Consider the following 19,364-nt stretch of genomic DNA (forward strand, 5'->3'; position numbering starts at 1 on the left):
TTTAAGTTGCAAATACAAATCTTCATTTAGACCTAGTTTTTTTTGTTCATATTGGTTTCTTCCTTCAACTATTTGACTGAAGAAACTGACTGGTCGTTGAATCTAGATTTCATATCATTTTATCACTGTATCATTTTGATTTGTTTGTGTTGATCTTGGTGTGACAATGTGAAAAGTTCATATCTGGAAAGGAGCTAGTGTCTTGTGTAAACTGAAGACAACTCCATCTCGTGCAAAGTAAGGTTGCACAAAGGTAAATCTGCTCTATAGATTAGATCTAGGAATTGAGCTTGTTGTGGTGCTTTGTAAGAACCTTATTTGTACTAGTGGCTTGGACTTAGTGGAGAGTCCCTGGTCTTTTAACCCAGATGTGGGCTTTTCCCTTCAAAACTTCTTGTGTTTCTTATACCCCATATTCTACCAAATTTTCAGAGCTTTTGCAACCCTAAAAAAGCCCTAAACACTTTACTCTCTCAGAGAAACTAACTTAGGCATCGGAGATCCATTGACCTAATCCCCCCTCCCCACCTCGGGGGCGTGTGAGGCTTAGGTCTTTGATCAAAGGTATTGATTGTTTTGCAGATGCATTTTCGTCAAGACTGAAGACAGTGGAAATTTGCATCAACAACGTGCATGTTGTACTCTTTTTCCTTCAACTTGGATTTTTCCAACTGGGTTTTTCCTATCAAGGTTTTAACCAAGCAACATAAGCATACTTAACACTATTTAACATTCCATGCAAAGTTGTACTCTTTTTCCGAGCAAGGTTTTGACGAGGCAATTGATGTTGATATGCGGGCATCCAAGAAGGAGTGTTGTAAAAGTTTTGGGAGTGAAGGCCCACATGTTTTTAGCCAAAGATGGAAAGTGAGGAAGACTTAAGAATGTAGCATTGTTGTTGTTGTATGATGTTTTTCAAAAAGCATTCATTTCACTTTTGTGATTCTTCACAAATATGACTCTATATAAGGAGCATTCCATGTATGATCACAATACATAGAAAAGAAGGGAAGTGAAAGCAACAATATCAATATTCCTTCCTTCCTCTTTTTACCTGCAATCATTTTGTGTTATAATTACGAAAATAAATAATGTGATACATTGCACCCTCTTCGCTTATGTCCCTAGCAAAGGTTATCTCTCTAACTTTTGCCTATTTATAACATTTTTGAAATTTTACTATTTATTGTGTGTTTTTATATACTTTTTTTAGGAAATAATTAATTACAAAATTTGAAGTCCATTAAAATACATTAATGTCAATAAGATGAGATGTACAAATTAAAATACTTTGATAAAAATAAAAAAAATAAAAACTAATAAAATTTCAATCAAACAATATTAATTAGTGATTAAAAACCACATCTAAAGTCTCCCTTCTTTTATTTGTTAATGAAATAGCATAAACTTTTATTCACTACTACATATACATTTTCGTTCCTTAAACAGATATTGCAAATTAATCTATGCAACGAAAATGCCACAAAATTAAAGATGTTTTATTGTTTTTGAGTTTTTCTGCGTAGGAATAGGATATTCGTCGGAGGCTTTGCGTATCATCTCAAATGCATTTTGCATGCATGACTTGAACTTTTGTGGTTCAATGAGTCCCTTTTCCATTTTGAAGGCAACCCTCACCTTTCCCATATAACTTACTATTGTTACGTCAAGCCCCTGCAATACCATTAACACCATGTCATATAATTTCTATGAAGGCGCGCACACACACATTATATGTGTGTGAAATGAGGATCGAGGGATGAAAAATACTCGACAAAAATTTGAATTTGGATGCAAAAGAGGGAGCTCGCTACTGGTGCTAACTCAATTAAGCAATAATCACTAATACACATGAAAGTTGTACAATATTCCAACCATGAAAATTATATCATACCTCAGGTGAACCAAACACCAGAAAGTACATTCCTTTAACTGGATTATTAGCTAAAGCCATTTGTTCCACAGGGCCAATCAAATTTGAGATCATCATGCTCGTGTTCTTCAGTGTGCTGTGGATGTATCTGGCTGCTGCCTGCACCATATATACTAGCAAAATGTTGAAAATAATTCTACTAATGAAGAAACTGAGAGAGGGGTTGCAACTCTATCACAAACCTCATGGCCTCCAAATTTGTTTAGGAACTCCAAGAACCTACAAGTGAGATAAATAGCTAAAGAACTTCTCTTCCTAGTGATTATTTTTTGTGCTTCCCAGACAAAGTCAAGGGCATTTGAATATTGATCAGCGGGAAAATCATGATCGTGATCTTCGGGTAATGATAAATTGGGGATTGGTACATGCAAGAACGTAAAATGATTCCCCCATGGCATCTTGCTGTCGGGTTTCATCATCTCCTGGATTGAAGTATACTTCCCCATCATTCTCGTGTTCAGCAGTACCACTGCCGTGCCTCTTGCTTTGCTTGAACTTCTGTTTATCTCTTGCATGTATAGTCGAGTGCCAAGGAAGATCATACCGGCAAGAACATCGTTTACCGTCTGTTAAGTGTCTTGCTAATTAGTAAGTAATTAAATAATTAATGAAGGAGTGAATCAAAGGGAGAAAAACTTGGGGTGAGTAGTAATCCCTAATATACATGGCAGGTGACATGACAGTTCGGTTAAACATGTCACCATTTGCAATATGAAATATTACGTAACGTGTCAGCAATCGTGTGTCTAAATAACATTACTCCTAATTAATCAAATTAAACGCACAAGTATCTCAACACATTGTGATCGTGCTTGAAAGAAAAGGTTTATGATCAGAATAAAAGATTGTATGAAAACAGATAAAAAATCACGAAGAAAAACCGTACCACTCCAAGCTTACTCTTGATTGATTTGATTTGGTCAAGAGAGAAAGTCATGGTTGCCACTGTAATGGGCTGAAACTCAATTCCATTGCCAGACCTAATTGGTGATAGATCATCTTCCCCCACGGTGCTCCTCCAAATATCTGAAAGAGTGTTGAAGACTGATGAGATAGTTCTAGACAAAAAGCCTTCATCACTCATTTGCTGTGACCTCTGCCTTGAAGGAAATGTTAGGGGAAGAGAAGGGTTGTCGGCTCTCCGTAGACAAGAAAGAATGGCACTCATGAGAGAGAAGCCATCACCGAGGGCGTGATGGAGCTTGAATATAAGGTTGCAAGCAGCGTTATTATTTCTTGTTGGGTAATTGAGGATATGAATTTCCCATAAGGGTTTGTCTTGTGACAATCTTTCTAGTGCTAGCTTTGATATGTAGCCATCAAGATACTTTTCATATGATTCAGTTGATAAGTTAGAAGGAATAACAGGGACGCTAATGTGCTCTTCAAGCTTCACTTCAACCCTTTTCCACCGTTTCTTTCCATTGATTTCAACCTGCACGAATACTTTCCAAACAATTAGTAATACATTTTGAATATAGAAGTGGGAGAGAGAGAGAGAGAGAGAGAGAGAGAAAGAGAGAGAGAGAGAGAGAGAGAGAATAGTACCACAATAGAGGAGAAGCGCGGGCTGATGGGGAGGAAGAGAGTCTTAAGTAATGAGATTGCTTGAGACTCACTCAGTGGATTTTCGAGTTCCATAACGCCAATATTTGATACGGACAGGACAGAGCTAGTGAAGTACTGAGCAGTAGGGCTCACTGGCTCCAGTACTACTACTTCATCTTCCTCCAAGTGCTCCATCTTAATTATACTATCAATTCTATAAATTCTCTGTGTTACCTAGCTAGTGTCCTGAGTTGGTAGCTAGGTAAATAAGTAGAATTGGAATTATATATATAATTTCTTCATCGATCATTATGTTTTAACGCAGAGTCACCAGCTTGTGCTCATGTTCAAGACGTGACTGCAATGCTTGTGCTCATGAGGTGCCGAATTTTCATCATTTTGTTTCTTTTCATATGTTAAACATGACTATCCTCCTACTACTAATGAAATAGCAGCACTATCTGCATTGATTCATTTCCAAAGCAGAAGTTTTTGCTATCTATAAGGGCCCAAATGTATGTACACGTTACGCCTCAGTTTTAGCTGATCATTTTCTTTCTGTGATATTATCTACACCCCACAATTTGTTAAACATTCTCGCTATTGAAAATAGACCAACTTTTTAGTTAAGGAATTATCTTAAAACACCCACATGCACGCCCACCTTCTTCACTCAACTCGCTAATCGTCTCAAGAAACACGAACTCGTTTGATTAAAACAAAAAACACAAACTCGCCTTCACCACCAACAGTTTCGGTGGATGCATGCTGAAACTTGCACAATTGCGATTGGTAGCTACTTAATTTTAAAATGATTTTGGTACTAAGATGCTAAAGCACCATTTTGGTAGTTTCCTGCGAAAAATTAAATAGCTTTGGAAGAGATTTACCAAAATATCTTTACGTTTTCAGTCGCTATCTACTGAAAATTGTGTAGCGGTCATACTATGCGACTAGGTATATGATCATAATATCAAAATTGAAGTAAAATGGAGATACAAAAAGCTAGGGGTGGGCACGGGCCGGGCCGGGCCGGGCTCAATTTTGGAAGAACCGGACCTTACCCGTTTTAACCAGTAACGGGGCAAGACGGGCCGGGTAGAGGGATTTTAAGTTTTGGAACCAGACCTAACCCGGCCTGTTTCAAACGGGCCGATTCAGGAAGGGTCCACGGGTCCAACTCTTTTTTTTTTTTTTTTTTTTTTTTTTTTTTAGTAATTTATAAATTGCATTGCACAGCGGCAACATGAGACATGAATTCTTATATATTCTTTAGCCCCAGAACATCTACTCCTTAAAAAAGTTGCCTTCCAAAGGCCGATGATCGATAAGATGCTTCACGAAGGTTTACAGGTGATGCAGGTTTTGGGACATTTGGTGGAAGGAGCTTCTCTTTGAGGTCCTCCATTACATATGAGCTCTCACTGCTGCAACATTAAAAACAAACGACTTTAATTTTGATATAACACTTGTCTACATCTATATGCATACAATTCCGGAGCCAACGATTGCGTTACTTCTTGATTAAAATAAAGGGAAATACATTCCTCATAGCCATTTTCGGTCCATAAATAAACAGGGGTGTGTGAATCATGAAAATCTAAAACCAGTTAAAGTAAAAAGTCCAGCTAAAGCCATTCACAGAAGAATGCAATCAGACATGTAATTTAACTAAATGTGAATGTGAATGTTCAGAAAATTGCATTACAAATAATGGAGTTTCATATCAGCCTGAATTATAAACTGCCAAGCTAACAGTGGTGCTATAGCTGGCACAAGGGAGTGCTGCAAATAAATGTACGAATATTTGGTCATCAAACTCATTTTTCACAAATCTTATTATCAGTAGGGAGTAAATCAACAAATCTTTGAAAACACATGATCAATTTCATGAAAGAATAGAATTGCTGGCGCTGGCCAGATTAGCAGTTTATGGCATTGGACAAGTTTTGGTCATATTTACAAGAGACATGGCAGTTGACGAAGAATTCAGCCATCTAATTTGAACCCCACATGATCAATCGCTTAACAAATAATAATTAACAGTATGAAGGTCCACTTTTGAAATTTATCACTCAGCATATAGAGTCTATACTAAGAAACTCCATTAGACCATCTCCAATGGTAACATAAAACCTAAAAATATTTAGCCCAGAAAATTTAGGTTTTAGCCCAGAAACAGCTTTTCTACTCCAACCCTTCTGGCTTAAAATTTTAGTCCCAGATTATCAAAGAATGAATTAAGGCTATTTTTTTTTAAAATTAACTTTTTAAAAAAAAAAAAATTTATGTAGACTATCCTAAATTAATTTTATGAACATTTTAACCTAAAAATATTTAAATTCCGATAAATTTTGAAAAATCACTAAATCAATACATGAAAATCAAGATAAACCACATAAACTTAATACCAACGACATTTAATAAACCACATAAACTTAAAAAATAAAAAAGACAATTAATAAACCACATAAACTTAAAAAATAAAAAAAACAATTAATAAACTACATAAACTTAATACAATCGAAAACTCATAGACTACATAAACTTAATAATGATATTCACCATCTTGACTTGGTGATGGACTTGGGTGATAGTCTTGAGATGAATCATCATCTTGAAATATACTCCTTGTGGCATTCATTCGTAAAATTTCCTTTTGCTTACCACGTAAGTATCTCTTCCTCTCTGGAGTGTATTTGTCGAGGTCCTCCATTATCAAATTTGTTTCGTACCTTTCTTGCTCCCTATCCCCTTGTTCCTTCATGGCCAAAAGCATTTGGGCCGATTCTTCTTGCCGACGGCACTGGATTTCGTTCATTATTGCCATTTCGCTAGCAAATTGTGCACGTGTCGGATCTTGGGACTTCCCTTTTCTCTTTGCTTCCTTTTACTTATCTCTACCCGGGGGCCTTGCAAAAGAAGAAGTTGGGGTCATTTGTTCGACACCTTCATTGTCTGCAAAATTCACACCTTCATTGACATCATTTGGGGGTGGGGCTTCATTATGAAATAATCTTCCACATTGTTGGTTCACATCAGTTCCCCACCTCGGACAATCCTTGAGGATGTTTCAAGCATGATGCAACTTAAAAGCTTGATTTTTTGGTGTAGTTCTTGTCTTGTAAATTGCCATTGCTTTGTCACTGTAGACATCGAAATTTCGGTGAAATGAATGTTAACCAATAATTAAAATTTCAACGCTCACGTGTCACATAAATTTTACATGTAGCGTGTGACTCAACGAAAAATCGAAATAAATTGGAAAGGTCATCAAATAGGACACGTGTCAATATCTGGCAGAAATGATTTATTTCATCTGATTATTTAAATCCAAAAATCAAGTTTTGGAATTCTATAAATAGGAGGCCAAGGCATTCATTTCAAAGGGGGAAGAAAGAGGAAGAAGAAGAGGGGGAAAGAAAGAAAAAGGAAAAAAGGAAGAAAGAAAGAAAAGGAAGGAAGGAAGAAAAAAAGAAAGGAAGAAGCCTTGAAACTCTAAAGCTCTCAAGCAAATCCCGAAGGATCAAGAAAGCTCTCTTCGTTCTTCGTCAAATCCTCCTTCAAGATCAAGCCCCAACGGCCCTTGAAGAACTTCCACCAACTCAAGATCAAGCCCCGACGGCCCTTGAAGAGAAGTGTTCATCGTTCATCATCCGTTCATCCTAAGATCAAGCCCCAACGACCCTTTGGATCAACAACCTCAACAAATCCACATATCCAATCAGTCTTCAAGATTAGGCCCAAAAGCCCTTGAAGATCCGCTCATCCATCAACCTTCAAGATCAAGCCCAAAAGCCCTTGAAGATCCGTTCATCAACTGCTCATCCCTAGATCAAGCCCCGACGGCCCTTTGGATCAACAGCTCATCCACAAACCTACACCCTACGAAGATAGAATCAGAGGATCAAATTACAAAGAGATTGTAACCCCAAAATCAATACAAACAAAAAATATATTTTGTACACGTATTCTTGTCTCTTGTTTCAGGAACTTTTCGTGTTTACAAATTTGGCACGCCCAGTGGGACTATCTCTACCTCTCATCTCTGTCTCCGTTCAAGATATTCAAGCACAGTCCATGGCTTCAAACAAAGAACAAGTCATGACTATCGGCACTACCTCCATTGAAAGACAGCTGGTTCAGATGAAGGAAACAATTGCAAGGTTGATAAAGACTGCAGAGGAGAAAAACTTGCAAACCGCCGGACTCATCAACCGTCTGGAAGCGCAACATGGTGTCATGGTGAAACCAAGCTCTCTTCCAACTAAGAGGACCGAAGAAGGCTTCAACCCAAATGCCTACGAACTCATGTCAAAGGCTAGACATGACTTTGCTTCCTCTTCAAATCTTGGAAAGAAGGTTTCAAACACCGTCAACGACAAAGATCGCGACCTCACCAAAACTCAAAAGAAGTTGAAGGAGCATGGTTACGGAGTTGACAACAACCAAAGCACACCTCCAAAATCAATGGCATCAAGCAAGGGACAAGCTGTTCTTGCAACCACCAAGGGAAGAAGCATAAGCACTTCCGCCACGAATGGAGCATCCATTGGCACCACAACCACTCATCAACATGCCGCTTCAAAATTGGTACCGCTAAGCGAGCAAAGGGAACATCAAAGGCGCGAGTCTATCATCAACCTAACCTTGCTGGGGGCACCAAAGCATGCTGCTAAGGCGCATAAGATGACATCCCAAAATGGCCAATGGGTTTCTTCATCAGCACCCTGGATGTCTGAAGGAAAGTCATGCCTATTGGTTGCACAAGTCATGACCATCGGCGTCACCTCTGTTGAAGAACAGCTAGCTCAGATGAATGAAGCAATCGCAAAGCTCACACAGACTGTGGAAGAGAAAGACTTGCAGATTGCCGCACTTTTCAACCAACTAGATGCGCTGCCCGACGTAAAAGTCGACCCAAATATTGGCCTATTAAAGAAAGAAGGTGACGAAGAAGAGGAGCCACCAGTGGAGAAAGCTGAAGAGAAGCCGAAGCCAGACCAAGCAATGACATCCATGGGATCTCTCTCTATCCAGCAGCTACAGGAGATGATTGCAAGCACTATCAAGACACAATACGAAGGAAGCTCGCACGACTCCGTACTGTACTCAAAGCCTTACTCCAAGAGGATTGATGCTTTGAAGATGCCAAAGGGTTATCAACCCCCAAAATTCATGCAGTTCGATGGAAAAGGCAACCCGAAACAACATGTCGCCCATTTCGTTGAAACTTGCAACAATGCTGGGACAGAGGGAGACTACCTCGTCAAACAGTTCGTGCGTTCGCTGAAAAGTAATGCTTTTGACTGGTACACTGACCTCGAACCTGAGTCTATCAACAGTTGGGACCAGCTAGAAAGGGAATTCCTCAACCGTTTCTACAGCACTCGTCGTACTGTAAGCATGCTAGAGCTGACCAGTACGAAACAGTGGAGAGATGAACCTGTCATCGACTACATAAATAGATGGCGTTCATTAAGCCTGGATTGCAAAGATCGGCTTTCTGAAACCTCCGCCATCGAGATGTGCGTTCAAGGCATGCAGTGGGGACTACACTACATCCTTCAAGGCATCAAACCACGAACATTTGAGGAGTTAGCCACCCGCGCCCATGATATGGAGTTAAGCATCACCCGTCATGGGAAGAAAGAGCAGATCGCCGACTACAAGAATGACAAAGTTTTGGGGCCAAAGGTGGATAAGGCTACGTGGAAACCCACCAAGGAAGCGATGACGGTCAACACAACTCCAGTCAAAACCCATACACGAGGCAAGGCGATTCAAACCGAAGCTTTTCGTGATCAAGAGATACGTAGACGCACTTTGAAGGAGCTTGAGGAGAAGACTTATCCATTCCCCGACTCTGACGTGGCTGCCATGCTAGATGACTTGCTGGAAAAAAAGGTGATCGACCTACCTGAGTGTAAACGGCCAGAAGATATGAACCGTACTGACAGTCCAAGGTACTGTAAATTCCACCGCTTCATTAGTCATCCGACAGAAAAGTGCTTTGTGCTAAAAGATCTCATCATGAAGTTGGCTCAGAAAGGGATCATCGAGCTAGATCTTAATGATGTGGTGAAGTCAAACTATACCACCGTCACTTCTGGCTCTTTGAACTCAAAATCTTCACCTCAACCGTTGGGGGCATGCTCCAAAACCATGTCAGTCAAGTCAAGTGAAGATGAAGGATGGATTCATGTCACTCCAAAGAAAATGTACAAGAAACATAGGTCTCCTCCACAAGTTCACCAATCGGAAAGGGGGCAAAGCAGCTACCGTCAACCTTCAAAGCTACATGAAAGTGTTGAGGATGATGAAGTTATGACACAAAGATCGTCCGTTGCCATTACGATGCGCGATTTCTTCCCAAAAGACTTCTTCAATCACTCAGTCAAGACTCCTTGCTATGAAGATTGCAAGGAATGCCTCTCTAAGATCGCTTGACAACAACAATCAAAAGCTCCTCGTTCGCACGAGCCTAAAAGGCGACAATCCAACGCTCCTCGTTCGCACGAGCCTAAAAGGCGACAACCAAAGCTCCTCGTTCGCACGAGCCTAAAAGGTGACAACAAACGCTCCTTGCCTGCATGAGCTGAAAATGCAAACGGCACCAAGATGCTCCTTGCTTGCATGAGCTGAAACTGCAAATGGCACCAAAAGCTCACTGTCCGCACGAGCGTAAAAGGTGACAACAAAATGCTCCTAGCCCGCAAGAGCATAAACTGTGTACGGCACCAACAAAAAATATATATATATATGTGTTTGAACTACGTTATGACTTGATCTCTTCTTTGGAAGAGTACGTAGGCAACTTGAAATTTCAAAACTTCAAGTACAGTCATATCAAAATAAATAAATAAATGTTTCATTAAAGAAAGTCAATTTTATTACAAAAGAAAAGAAAAAAAATACAAATGTTACTATGTATTAGAAAAAATATATATATATATATTCTCTGTCCCAAAAAAAAAAAAAAAAAAAAAAAAAAAAAATTATACATGTTAAAGTGGGTTTGCCTCCACTTAAGACCCATGCCAAGAAACAGAAGTTGAAGTCCACAAAAAGGAGCAGCCCAAATCCAGGCCCTCATCAAAGCCCATCAGCAACTCGCCTCTCAATTCTCAAACCCTCAATAGATTCCCCTCCCTCTCTCTAAATCTCTGTCAAAGTTTCTCTCTCTGCAAATGGTTCGATTCAGCGGCGTCGTTTTGGTCCTAATGGCTTCCCTCTTGCTGGCCTCGACGGGGGCGCAATCCCCTGCATCGTCTCCGGCCAAGTCTCCTGCGCTTTCTCCCAAACAAGCTCCCGCCGCTCCTTCTCCATCGAGCACTGCACCATCGTCTTCGCCTTCCTCATCTCCCGTCCAGCTCGGCGAGGTCACCAAAGAAGAATTGAAGCAGTACGACGGCTCTGATTCCAACAAGCCTCTGCTCATGGCTATCAAAGGTCAGATCTATGACGTGTTCCAGAGCAGGATGTTATGGACCTGGTGGGCCTTATGCACTGTCCGCAGGGAAAAATGCTAGCAGAGCTCTTGCAAAAATGTCGTTTGAAGACAAAGATCTGACTGGGGATATCTCTGGTCTTGGTCCATTCGAACTCGAGGCCTTGCAGGACTGGAATACAAGTTCATAAAAATAAAAATAAAAAATAAAAAAATGTCAAGGTCGGATCTATTAAGAGCACCACTCCTGCAACTGAAGGAGAATCCACTGGTGCAACCCGCCTCGCACCCACTTCGATCTCGCCAAACCCCACCTGCTGCACATGGTGCGCACACCCGGAGCAAGGTAGCCTCCACCACCAGAACTACCACCAGAATCCTGGCCAAAATCTCTATCTCCGCTCCCTAAAGCCCAGAACTTTCCAGCAGCTCCCCACCGTGGTCCCCTGCCCGGCCCCGTGTCGTTCAGGCTCCGTCCAGTGCTCAGTCGCCGTCGCGCCCACCGCGGCCTCCAAGGTCGCCAAGGAGTACAAGGTCAAGTCGGTGAAGGCGAGGCAGATCATTGATAGCAGGGGCAATCCGACCGTCGAGGTTGATCTGGTCACCGACGATCTGTATCGATCGGCCATGCCCAGTGGCGCTTCTACCGGAATCTACGAGGCGTTGGAGCTCAGGGACGGTGACAAAGCGGTCTACGGCGGGAAAGGTGTGCTCACTGCTGTGAAGAATATCAATGAGATTTTGGGACCCAAGCTCATTGGCGTCGATGTCAGAAATCAAAATGAGGTCGATGCACTTATGCTGGAAATCGATGGAACCCCAAACAAGTCGAAACTGGGGGCCAATGCCATTTTGGGAGTATCTTTGAGCGTGTGTAGAGCGGGAGCAGGAGCAAAGGGAGTGCCATTATACAAGCACATCCAGATAGTATCGCGAAGGCCCCCAAGCCCAACAATCGCACCGTCTTTCCAGCCATCAAATCTCGAGAATAACTTGGAGAGTCTGCCTGCCATGGTTGCTAGGGTTCGGCCTGATGACAACAGTCTGCAATTTAAGTCCGTATCACAGTCGGTTGATGGAGTTCAAAGCAGACATCGTGGAACATCGTCTGTACAAGCATTTTGTGTCAGTATACGTGTCGTGCTTAAGGATCGCGACGTTGGTCTATCAGCTGTCGAAAATCAACGAGCAACTTGTGTAGTCATAGAGCGTGGTCGACAAGTACTCGGGAGTCGATGAGGATTTTGGAGTCATGGATGAGAAAGACCTTGATTTGCTTCATTCCTTTTAAAAAAAAAAGAAAAAAAAAAAAAAAAAACAATTGCGGCAACATGTTCGAGTTGACGCAATGGAAGCAGTGATGGCATGTTGGGAGCTTGATCATTAACAGGTGTATCCACAGGTGAAGAGAATAAGTCCGCTTCGTCCACGACGGCAGGTAGTGCAATGGGAGTCTATTGGCTGTGCTCAGTGGCTGTGATCTGCCCTCTGCTCATCACCTAGCGCCGCAGTAATTCCTCCACTTCAGGCTCGACGCTTTGCACTACTTCAAGCTCTGGCTGCTTCTGCACCTCCGCCATGGCTGCTGCCTTTGAATGTGATTAACAAAAACAAAGTTTGTCAACTCACACCCAAAGAACTCACATCTGCTTGCCTCTGCTGCTGCCTTTGAATGTGATCAACAAAATCAAAGTTTGTCAACTCACACCCAAAGATCTCATCCGTCTGCTTGCCTCTGCTGCTGCCTTTGAATGTGATTGACAAAATCAAAGTTTGTCAACTCACACCCAAAGATCTCCTCCGTCTTCTCTCGGACTCGGCCTGGGTTTTCACTCACAAACTCAGCCTTGCAGATCACCATATAAAGAAAAAAAAAATGATGGAATCTGGCTGGACAGCACCATCCCAAAAAAAAAAAAAAAAAAAAAAAATATATATATATATATATATATATATATATATAATAAAAACAATGATGGTGCTTCTGGAACCATGTGCAAAAAGAGAAAAAAAAATATATATATATATATAATAAAAAGAAAGAAAAAAACAATGATGACGCTTCTAGCACCATCTGAAATATATATATATATATAAATGAATGGTGGATTAATGCCACCGAAAGCAAAGAAAAGAATAAAAAAAAATAATAAAATAAAATAAAAAGGAATGATGATGGACGGTGATGTATATGTTTTATCTGTATTTATCACAATACACTGAATAAAATAAAGCATGTCCATTAATCTTCAAGAAATTACAAGCATGAAAAAAAAAAAAAAAAAAAAAAGATGGAGCTTTCACAAAGGATGTTCACGTGAAGCCCTATTACTTGGCAAAACTCTAGAAGCGGAAGGCATCGGAGCAGAAGGCATCGGAGCGGGAGGCGTTGAAGGTAGAGCATTCCAGGCCTCAATACTTGGCCAAACGCTGGAAGACCCAGGAAAAAGGTGCCTCTGGAGGAAAGACGAAAACCTTTGACGGTCACTTTGAATCCGACCTTCAGACTCTTGCAGCTCATCAAGCTTCCTCTTCATGCCCGTCGAATAGTTGTTTGCAAGCACGTGCAAACTTCTATTCTCATACTTCAGCTGCTTGATTTCTTGCTTGAGACTTTCCACCTCTGCCATCAACGATTCAACCTGACGGGAGCGAGCAAGTAGGCGTTGGCCCATGTTGGACACAGAGCCTGCACACTGAACGCTGAGAGCGAGGGACTCTTGAACGGCCAACTCATCAGACCGTCCTGACAGCAGCCTACTATCTTTTGGAGTAAGGAGGTTCCTAGCTACTATTGTAGCTGTTGTGGCGTCCTGCATCACGGAGTCTTCACCTGTAAGAGGACCGTTAGAAGATAAAAAAGAAGGGCGCCATACATTACCTTGACCGGGTGCAACCGGATCGCTGCTGAGACTCAAATCTAAGCAAAGGTTCGATGAGTTAGTCATTTTTTTTCAAAGGTGTTCAGAGAGAATGGGTGGATGAAGATAATTCTCAAAAGGTCGGAGACGATTTTCAAGAATGGGCAATTTTCAGAGTGTGTATGTTGGAGTGATCGATACCTCTGTAAAAAGCCAAGCGACACGACCACCGATTCAAAAATCCGGATTTTCCTGCGTGAAGTTCGGCGACGCGTTCGCGGCTTTTCAGAAAACGCGTTCAACTTTGTCAAAAGATATCTGACAAAGTCGAGAACACGTGGAGGCCATCAGCGCAACTACACGTCTTTAGCCGACAAGCGCAAAGTTCGGCGACGCTTTCTCTGCTTTTCAGAAAACGCGTGCAGCTTTGTCAAAAGTGGCGCTCGTTCAGAAATCGAAGAGGCGTCGTTCAGAAATCGAAGAGGCGTCGTTCAGATATCGAAGAGACGTTTGTCGACAAGGGTAAAAGAACGGTACCACCACTTGCTATTAAGAAATCCCTATATACGTCGACCTTCGTCTCTTATGACAAGGCAGACCTGAAGAAAATGCCCAACTCTTCCTCACCTCTGAGGGCGCACTCCCAGCAAAGCCTCTCGAAATACACAATTCTTCTTCTTCCTTTGAGAAAACCTATTCAACCTTTGAAGATACCAGATGCCTCGAGTACAGATGACCCAGGAGGAAACGATAGATTGAAGCATGTGCTGATTCATTCACCGCTTCTTCAAAAGCAAAGGTATCTCATATCATCAAGGGCGAAAGCAAAGGTATCTCATATCATGCTTTTTCCCTATCTTTTCCTTTGCCCTTGTTCTCACCTGCCAAGACAAGGACAAAGAAAGCAATATGTCGGAACCTCCACTCAAACCAGTTGCCACCAAGGAGTGAAGCACCATTTAAATGCAAAGGTTGCATTCAACTCCTGCATCGGAGGACAAATACTACAAGAGAAGATGCTAAACCTGCATAAGGAAATACCACTTCTGCAAAGGGGAGCAAGTAAGGCAAGTGAAAATGATACATCGAAGCATGTGGAGACAAGCACAACAAATATATGTGTTGATTCATTCGCTGCTTCTTCGAAAGCAAAGGTATCTCATATCATGCTTTTTCCCTGTCTTTTCCTTTGTCCTTGTTCTTACTCGCATGGCAAAGTGAAAGAAGCAATCAGCCGGCACTTGGAGTCAGTCTTCCGATCTGGAACCGACTACCTGGAATCTATTCCTGATTGCTTACCTAGTATTGCTCTCGAGTAGTCATCTTCAACGGTTGATACACTGCCAGAGAAGGGACAAGGAAACTTCAATCTTTCCGATTCGTATTCAATACGAATTGGAAAGATTGAACAAAGAAACAGGTCAGCACCTCCACCTCGTACTTGCCTGCCATATCCTGAAACCGCTCGTAGACCTTCGGGGGGAGACCAAAAGAATCCTGCTGCCCAGTTCAAGAGTAGCACAAAGGAAAATCAACGAGCGGAGGAGACCAAAAGAATCCTCCAGCCCAGTTCAAGATCAAGCCTCAATGGCCCTTGAAGAAATCACAAGTCCGATTCAAAATCAAGTGTTCACCACCCTTGAATCAAATTCAACTCCAGATAAAATGAGTAAGTTCAGACCTTCGGAGGAGACCAAAAGAATCTTCCAGCCCAGTTCAAGATCAAGCCTCAATGGCCCTTGAAGAAATCACAAGTCCGATTCAAAATCAAGTGTTCACCACCCTTGAATCAAATTCAACTCCAGATAAAAGGAGTAAGTTCAGACCTTCGGAGGAGACCAAAAGAATCTTCCAGCCCAGTTCAAGATTAAGCTTGTGGAAAATCAACGATTGGAGGAAACCAGAAAATCTTCCAGTCGAACTCAAGATCAAGCCTCGATGGCCCTTGAAGAAATTTCCAGCTCAATTCAAGATCAAGCCTCGACGGCCCTTGGGTTGACATCTACATTAAGGGACTTCAAAACGCATCTTCTGCACGTGACAAGCACATGTCAACGACGCGCCTTGAAGTGGGGGCATTTGTAGACATCGAAATTTCGGTGAAATGAATGTTAACCAATAATTAAAATTTCAACGCTCACGTGTCACATAAATTTTACATGTAGCGTGTGACTCAACGAAAAATCGAAATAAATTGGAAAGGTCATCAAATAGGACACGTGTCAATATCTGGCAGAAATGATTTATTTCATCTGATTATTTAAATCCAAAAATCAAGTTTTGGAATTCTATAAATAGGAGGCCAAGGCATTCATTTCAAAGGGGGAAGAAAGAGGAAGAAGAAGAGGGGGAAAGAAAGAAAAAGGAAAAAAGGAAGAAAGAAAGAAAAGGAAGGAAGGAAGAAAAAAAGAAAGGAAGAAGCCTTGAAACTCTAAAGCTCTCAAGCAAATCCCGAAGGATCAAGAAAGCTCTCTTCGTTCTTCGTCAAATCCTCCTTCAAGATCAAGCCCCAACGGCCCTTGAAGAACTTCCACCAACTCAAGATCAAGCCCCGACGGCCCTTGAAGAGAAGTGTTCATCGTTCATCATCCGTTCATCCTAAGATCAAGCCCCAACGACCCTTTGGATCAACAACCTCAACAAATCCACATATCCAATCAGTCTTCAAGATTAGGCCCAAAAGCCCTTGAAGATCCGCTCATCCATCAACCTTCAAGATCAAGCCCAAAAGCCCTTGAAGATCCGTTCATCAACTGTTCATCCCTAGATCAAGCCCCGACGGCCCTTTGGATCAACAGCTCATCCACAAACCTACACCCTACGAAGATAGAATCAGAGGATCAAATTACAAAGAGATTGTAACCCCAAAATCAATACAAACAAAAAATATATTTTGTACACGTATTCTTGTCTCTTGTTTCAGGAACTTTTCGTGTTTACAGTCACCCTATGCAACAAATACATAAAAACAATTAGTTGCAAAATACTATTATGTACATGACAACTAAAATATCAACAAATAAACTCACAATTTATGAGGCGCCCCTTCCACTAGGCATGTCAACCATGGCTCTCTCCAAACTTCCTTTCCATAAAGTGCACGCTTTGTTGATAATCTTCCATTGATCATAAACACCACCAACTTCCCTTCGACCGGCGTTGGAGTTTTCATGGAACTTATCAACGATTTTACCCCATAAAACCTTTCTATTTTGATTGGTGTCGATGGCACCATCTTCGCTAATCGAAATCCATGCCAAACATAAAGCAATATCTTCGTCAAAGGTCCAATTACGACCTCTAACATGCTCTTTTGCCATCTTGAAAATTCTAGAAATGAGAATAAATGGTATAAAGAAAAATTGGAAGAATTGTAGGAGAAAAGTGAGTTTTGTGTGGATGTTTGAACAAATACATAGGTATTTGTAGAGTTTTTGGTTGAATTTTAAGTTAAATAATTTTTTAAAATTATTCTAGCCGTTGGATTTAAATTTGGACCGTTAGATCTTTTTTTTTTTACCGTTATATTTAATTATATTTGATCTAAGCCGTTGGATTCAATAAATACATAAATATAAAACTAAAAAAAAAAAAAAAAGTAGCCGTTGGATCCATTTAACATCACCATTCAATTACAAAAAGCAGCCTAACGGCTACTTTTTGCTTTGAAACATGAGGGAACAGCCCCACGTGGGGTTGTTGTTTGGCAGACAGCTGGTGGGGCCCATTTTGATTTGTGGCTTAAATCTGGGCTGGTATTTGACCCTCAAATGAGTTTTAGGTTTTAGGTTAATTTTAGGTCATGGGTTGGAGTAGATTTTTGGGGGGGGGGGGGGGGAGGGAAATTTTAGGTTTTAGGTCATTGTTGGAGATGGTCTTAAGCACTCTATTATAAGAACATGAACTGATAGTTCAAAAGTATTAGGTTTGAATTTCACATCAAAAACCAATCAAATTCCCAACTTACTTCCACTTCCAATGAGCAAACAATTTATATATACATATAATATAACAAAAAATTGATTCATAACACCTGAGTTTCATATAAAAAAAACCATCAACAAATCAATTGAGACTGCTCAGACAAAGTATGGAGAAGAGAAATTACAGCAAAAGGCAACGATACCTGTAGATTAATGAAAACCCAGCAATCTATAATTAATACAAAGTTATAAATCTCCTCAAACTATACCTGCAGATTAATAAAAACCCATATGGGTCTTGGGTTTCTTGAACTTCTTCCAGGAAGCAATGTCGTCAGAGTACAAGCGCCGACGTGGATCTTCCTGAATCCGACTCGGAACTCGTACCGCTGGGCGCTCCCGAATCGAACCTTGCCCACACCAATACATTGGAGTTGATGCAATTGGTTTCTATTCCCAACCAGAGTCGTCCTAGCCTTATCAATCAAATCCTTCAAAACCCAAAACCCAAAAATCAAAATTAAAAACGAAAGTTTCCCAATTTTATCTGAAAAAAAAAAATTGAGAATTACTTGTTTGGCCGAAAGAAGTTCGCGGCACTGATCTTCCAAAGTCGACAATTTTTCTTGAATCTTCTTTATCCTCGAAACCAGCTTCATCGAGTTCGCATTATCTGGGTGGATTTGCTGGAACTCCCTCTCGAGCCCATGCTAGACCACCGTTGGAGGAGGGTTTTGGGGGACGACTGACGGAGAGTGATGGAGGGGAGGAGATGATTGACGGAGAGTGAGGGAGGGGAGGGGACGACGCACGCTTGACGGCAAGAGATAATGAGTTCGAGGTTCAGTCTCTATTGACAAAGTCGAGGACCCGGGACAAGAGAGAACCTAGGGTAAAACTAACGGTTCAGATTGAATGGTAGCTTAATCTTCAATCTCGTCCGTCCATTGCAATTACAAACGGGCCGGTCTGGGTACCTGTTTTTCTCTATTTCTGGAACCGGCCCGCCCCCAAATTTTCAAAGGCCCACCCCGGCCTGCCCTGGCCCGCCCGTTTCTCTTTTTAAAAATTAGGAACCGACCCGTACCCGCCCCAAACCTTGATTACCCGCCCCGACCCGCGGTTCCTATACCTGTTTGCCCACCCCTACAAAAAGTTATACCTCATGTGGAGCCCCAAAATAGTAAGTTTCGTATTTCATTGTCAACGTGTGTGAGTGTTCATTTAGTGGTTTTTTTTTTTTGGGTAGATTACACAGAACTACCTCAACTATGGGTCTAACGATACTATCATACCTCATCTTTTTAAAATGACAATGTCATACCTCATTTTTAGAATTTGTTCCAATGTTATACCTCCGTTAGTTTGTTCGTGAATTTCTGAGTTAAAAGTTCACATGGCTTGATTCGGGGCCTAGTTCCTCGCCCAGATGGATTCCACGTGGCACCACACCCAATATTTTCCCGCCAAATGGCATCCAGTTGGGATTCCCAATACACGTGGCTTTCTCACCAGATGACACGTGGATATTCTATTAAAATTTCTATTTATATTTATATTTAAAAAAATAAAAAAGTAAGAGAACGTTGTAAAGTGTGTCATTTGAATTCCTTTTTCCCCCTGATACACCCAAACCCTGTCGATCTAAT

General features: G+C 41.3%; 1 protein-coding gene across 1 annotated transcript; it reads right to left on the reverse strand.

Annotated features, from left to right (window-relative positions):
• Positions 1-1,325: 1,325 nt before the first annotated feature.
• On the reverse strand, positions 1,326-18,583 carry LOC137724455 (wax ester synthase/diacylglycerol acyltransferase 11-like). Its single transcript, XM_088694966.1, has 7 exons — positions 18,288-18,583; positions 17,985-18,206; positions 3,482-4,908; positions 2,820-3,368; positions 2,116-2,499; positions 1,895-2,032; positions 1,326-1,674 (listed from the first exon to the last, which is right to left on the reverse strand). The coding sequence occupies exons 3-7, from the start codon at positions 3,674-3,676 to the stop codon at positions 1,489-1,491; spliced, it is 1,452 nt and encodes a 483-aa protein (XP_088551092.1). The 5' UTR covers positions 3,677-4,908; positions 17,985-18,206; positions 18,288-18,583; the 3' UTR covers positions 1,326-1,488.
• Between the last annotated feature and the right edge of the window lie 781 nt (positions 18,584-19,364).

This window comes from Pyrus communis, chromosome 5, assembly GCF_041283825.1.
Source record: "Pyrus communis isolate YQ-2024b chromosome 5, ASM4128382v1, whole genome shotgun sequence".
In the NCBI taxonomy this organism is placed as follows: Eukaryota; Viridiplantae; Streptophyta; class Magnoliopsida; order Rosales; family Rosaceae; genus Pyrus; species Pyrus communis.

Coding starts and splice junctions, on each gene's coding strand:
- LOC137724455 (XM_088694966.1), bottom strand. CDS start 3,676: ATGGAGCACTTGGAGGAAGATGAAGTAGTAGTACTGGAGCCAGTGAGC. Junction 3,369..3,481: donor CGCGCTTCTCCTCTATTGTG/GTACTATTCTCT, acceptor GTATTCGTGCAG/GTTGAAATCAATGGAAAGAA. Junction 2,500..2,819: donor TCAAGAGTAAGCTTGGAGTG/GTACGGTTTTTC, acceptor GACACTTAACAG/ACGGTAAACGATGTTCTTGC.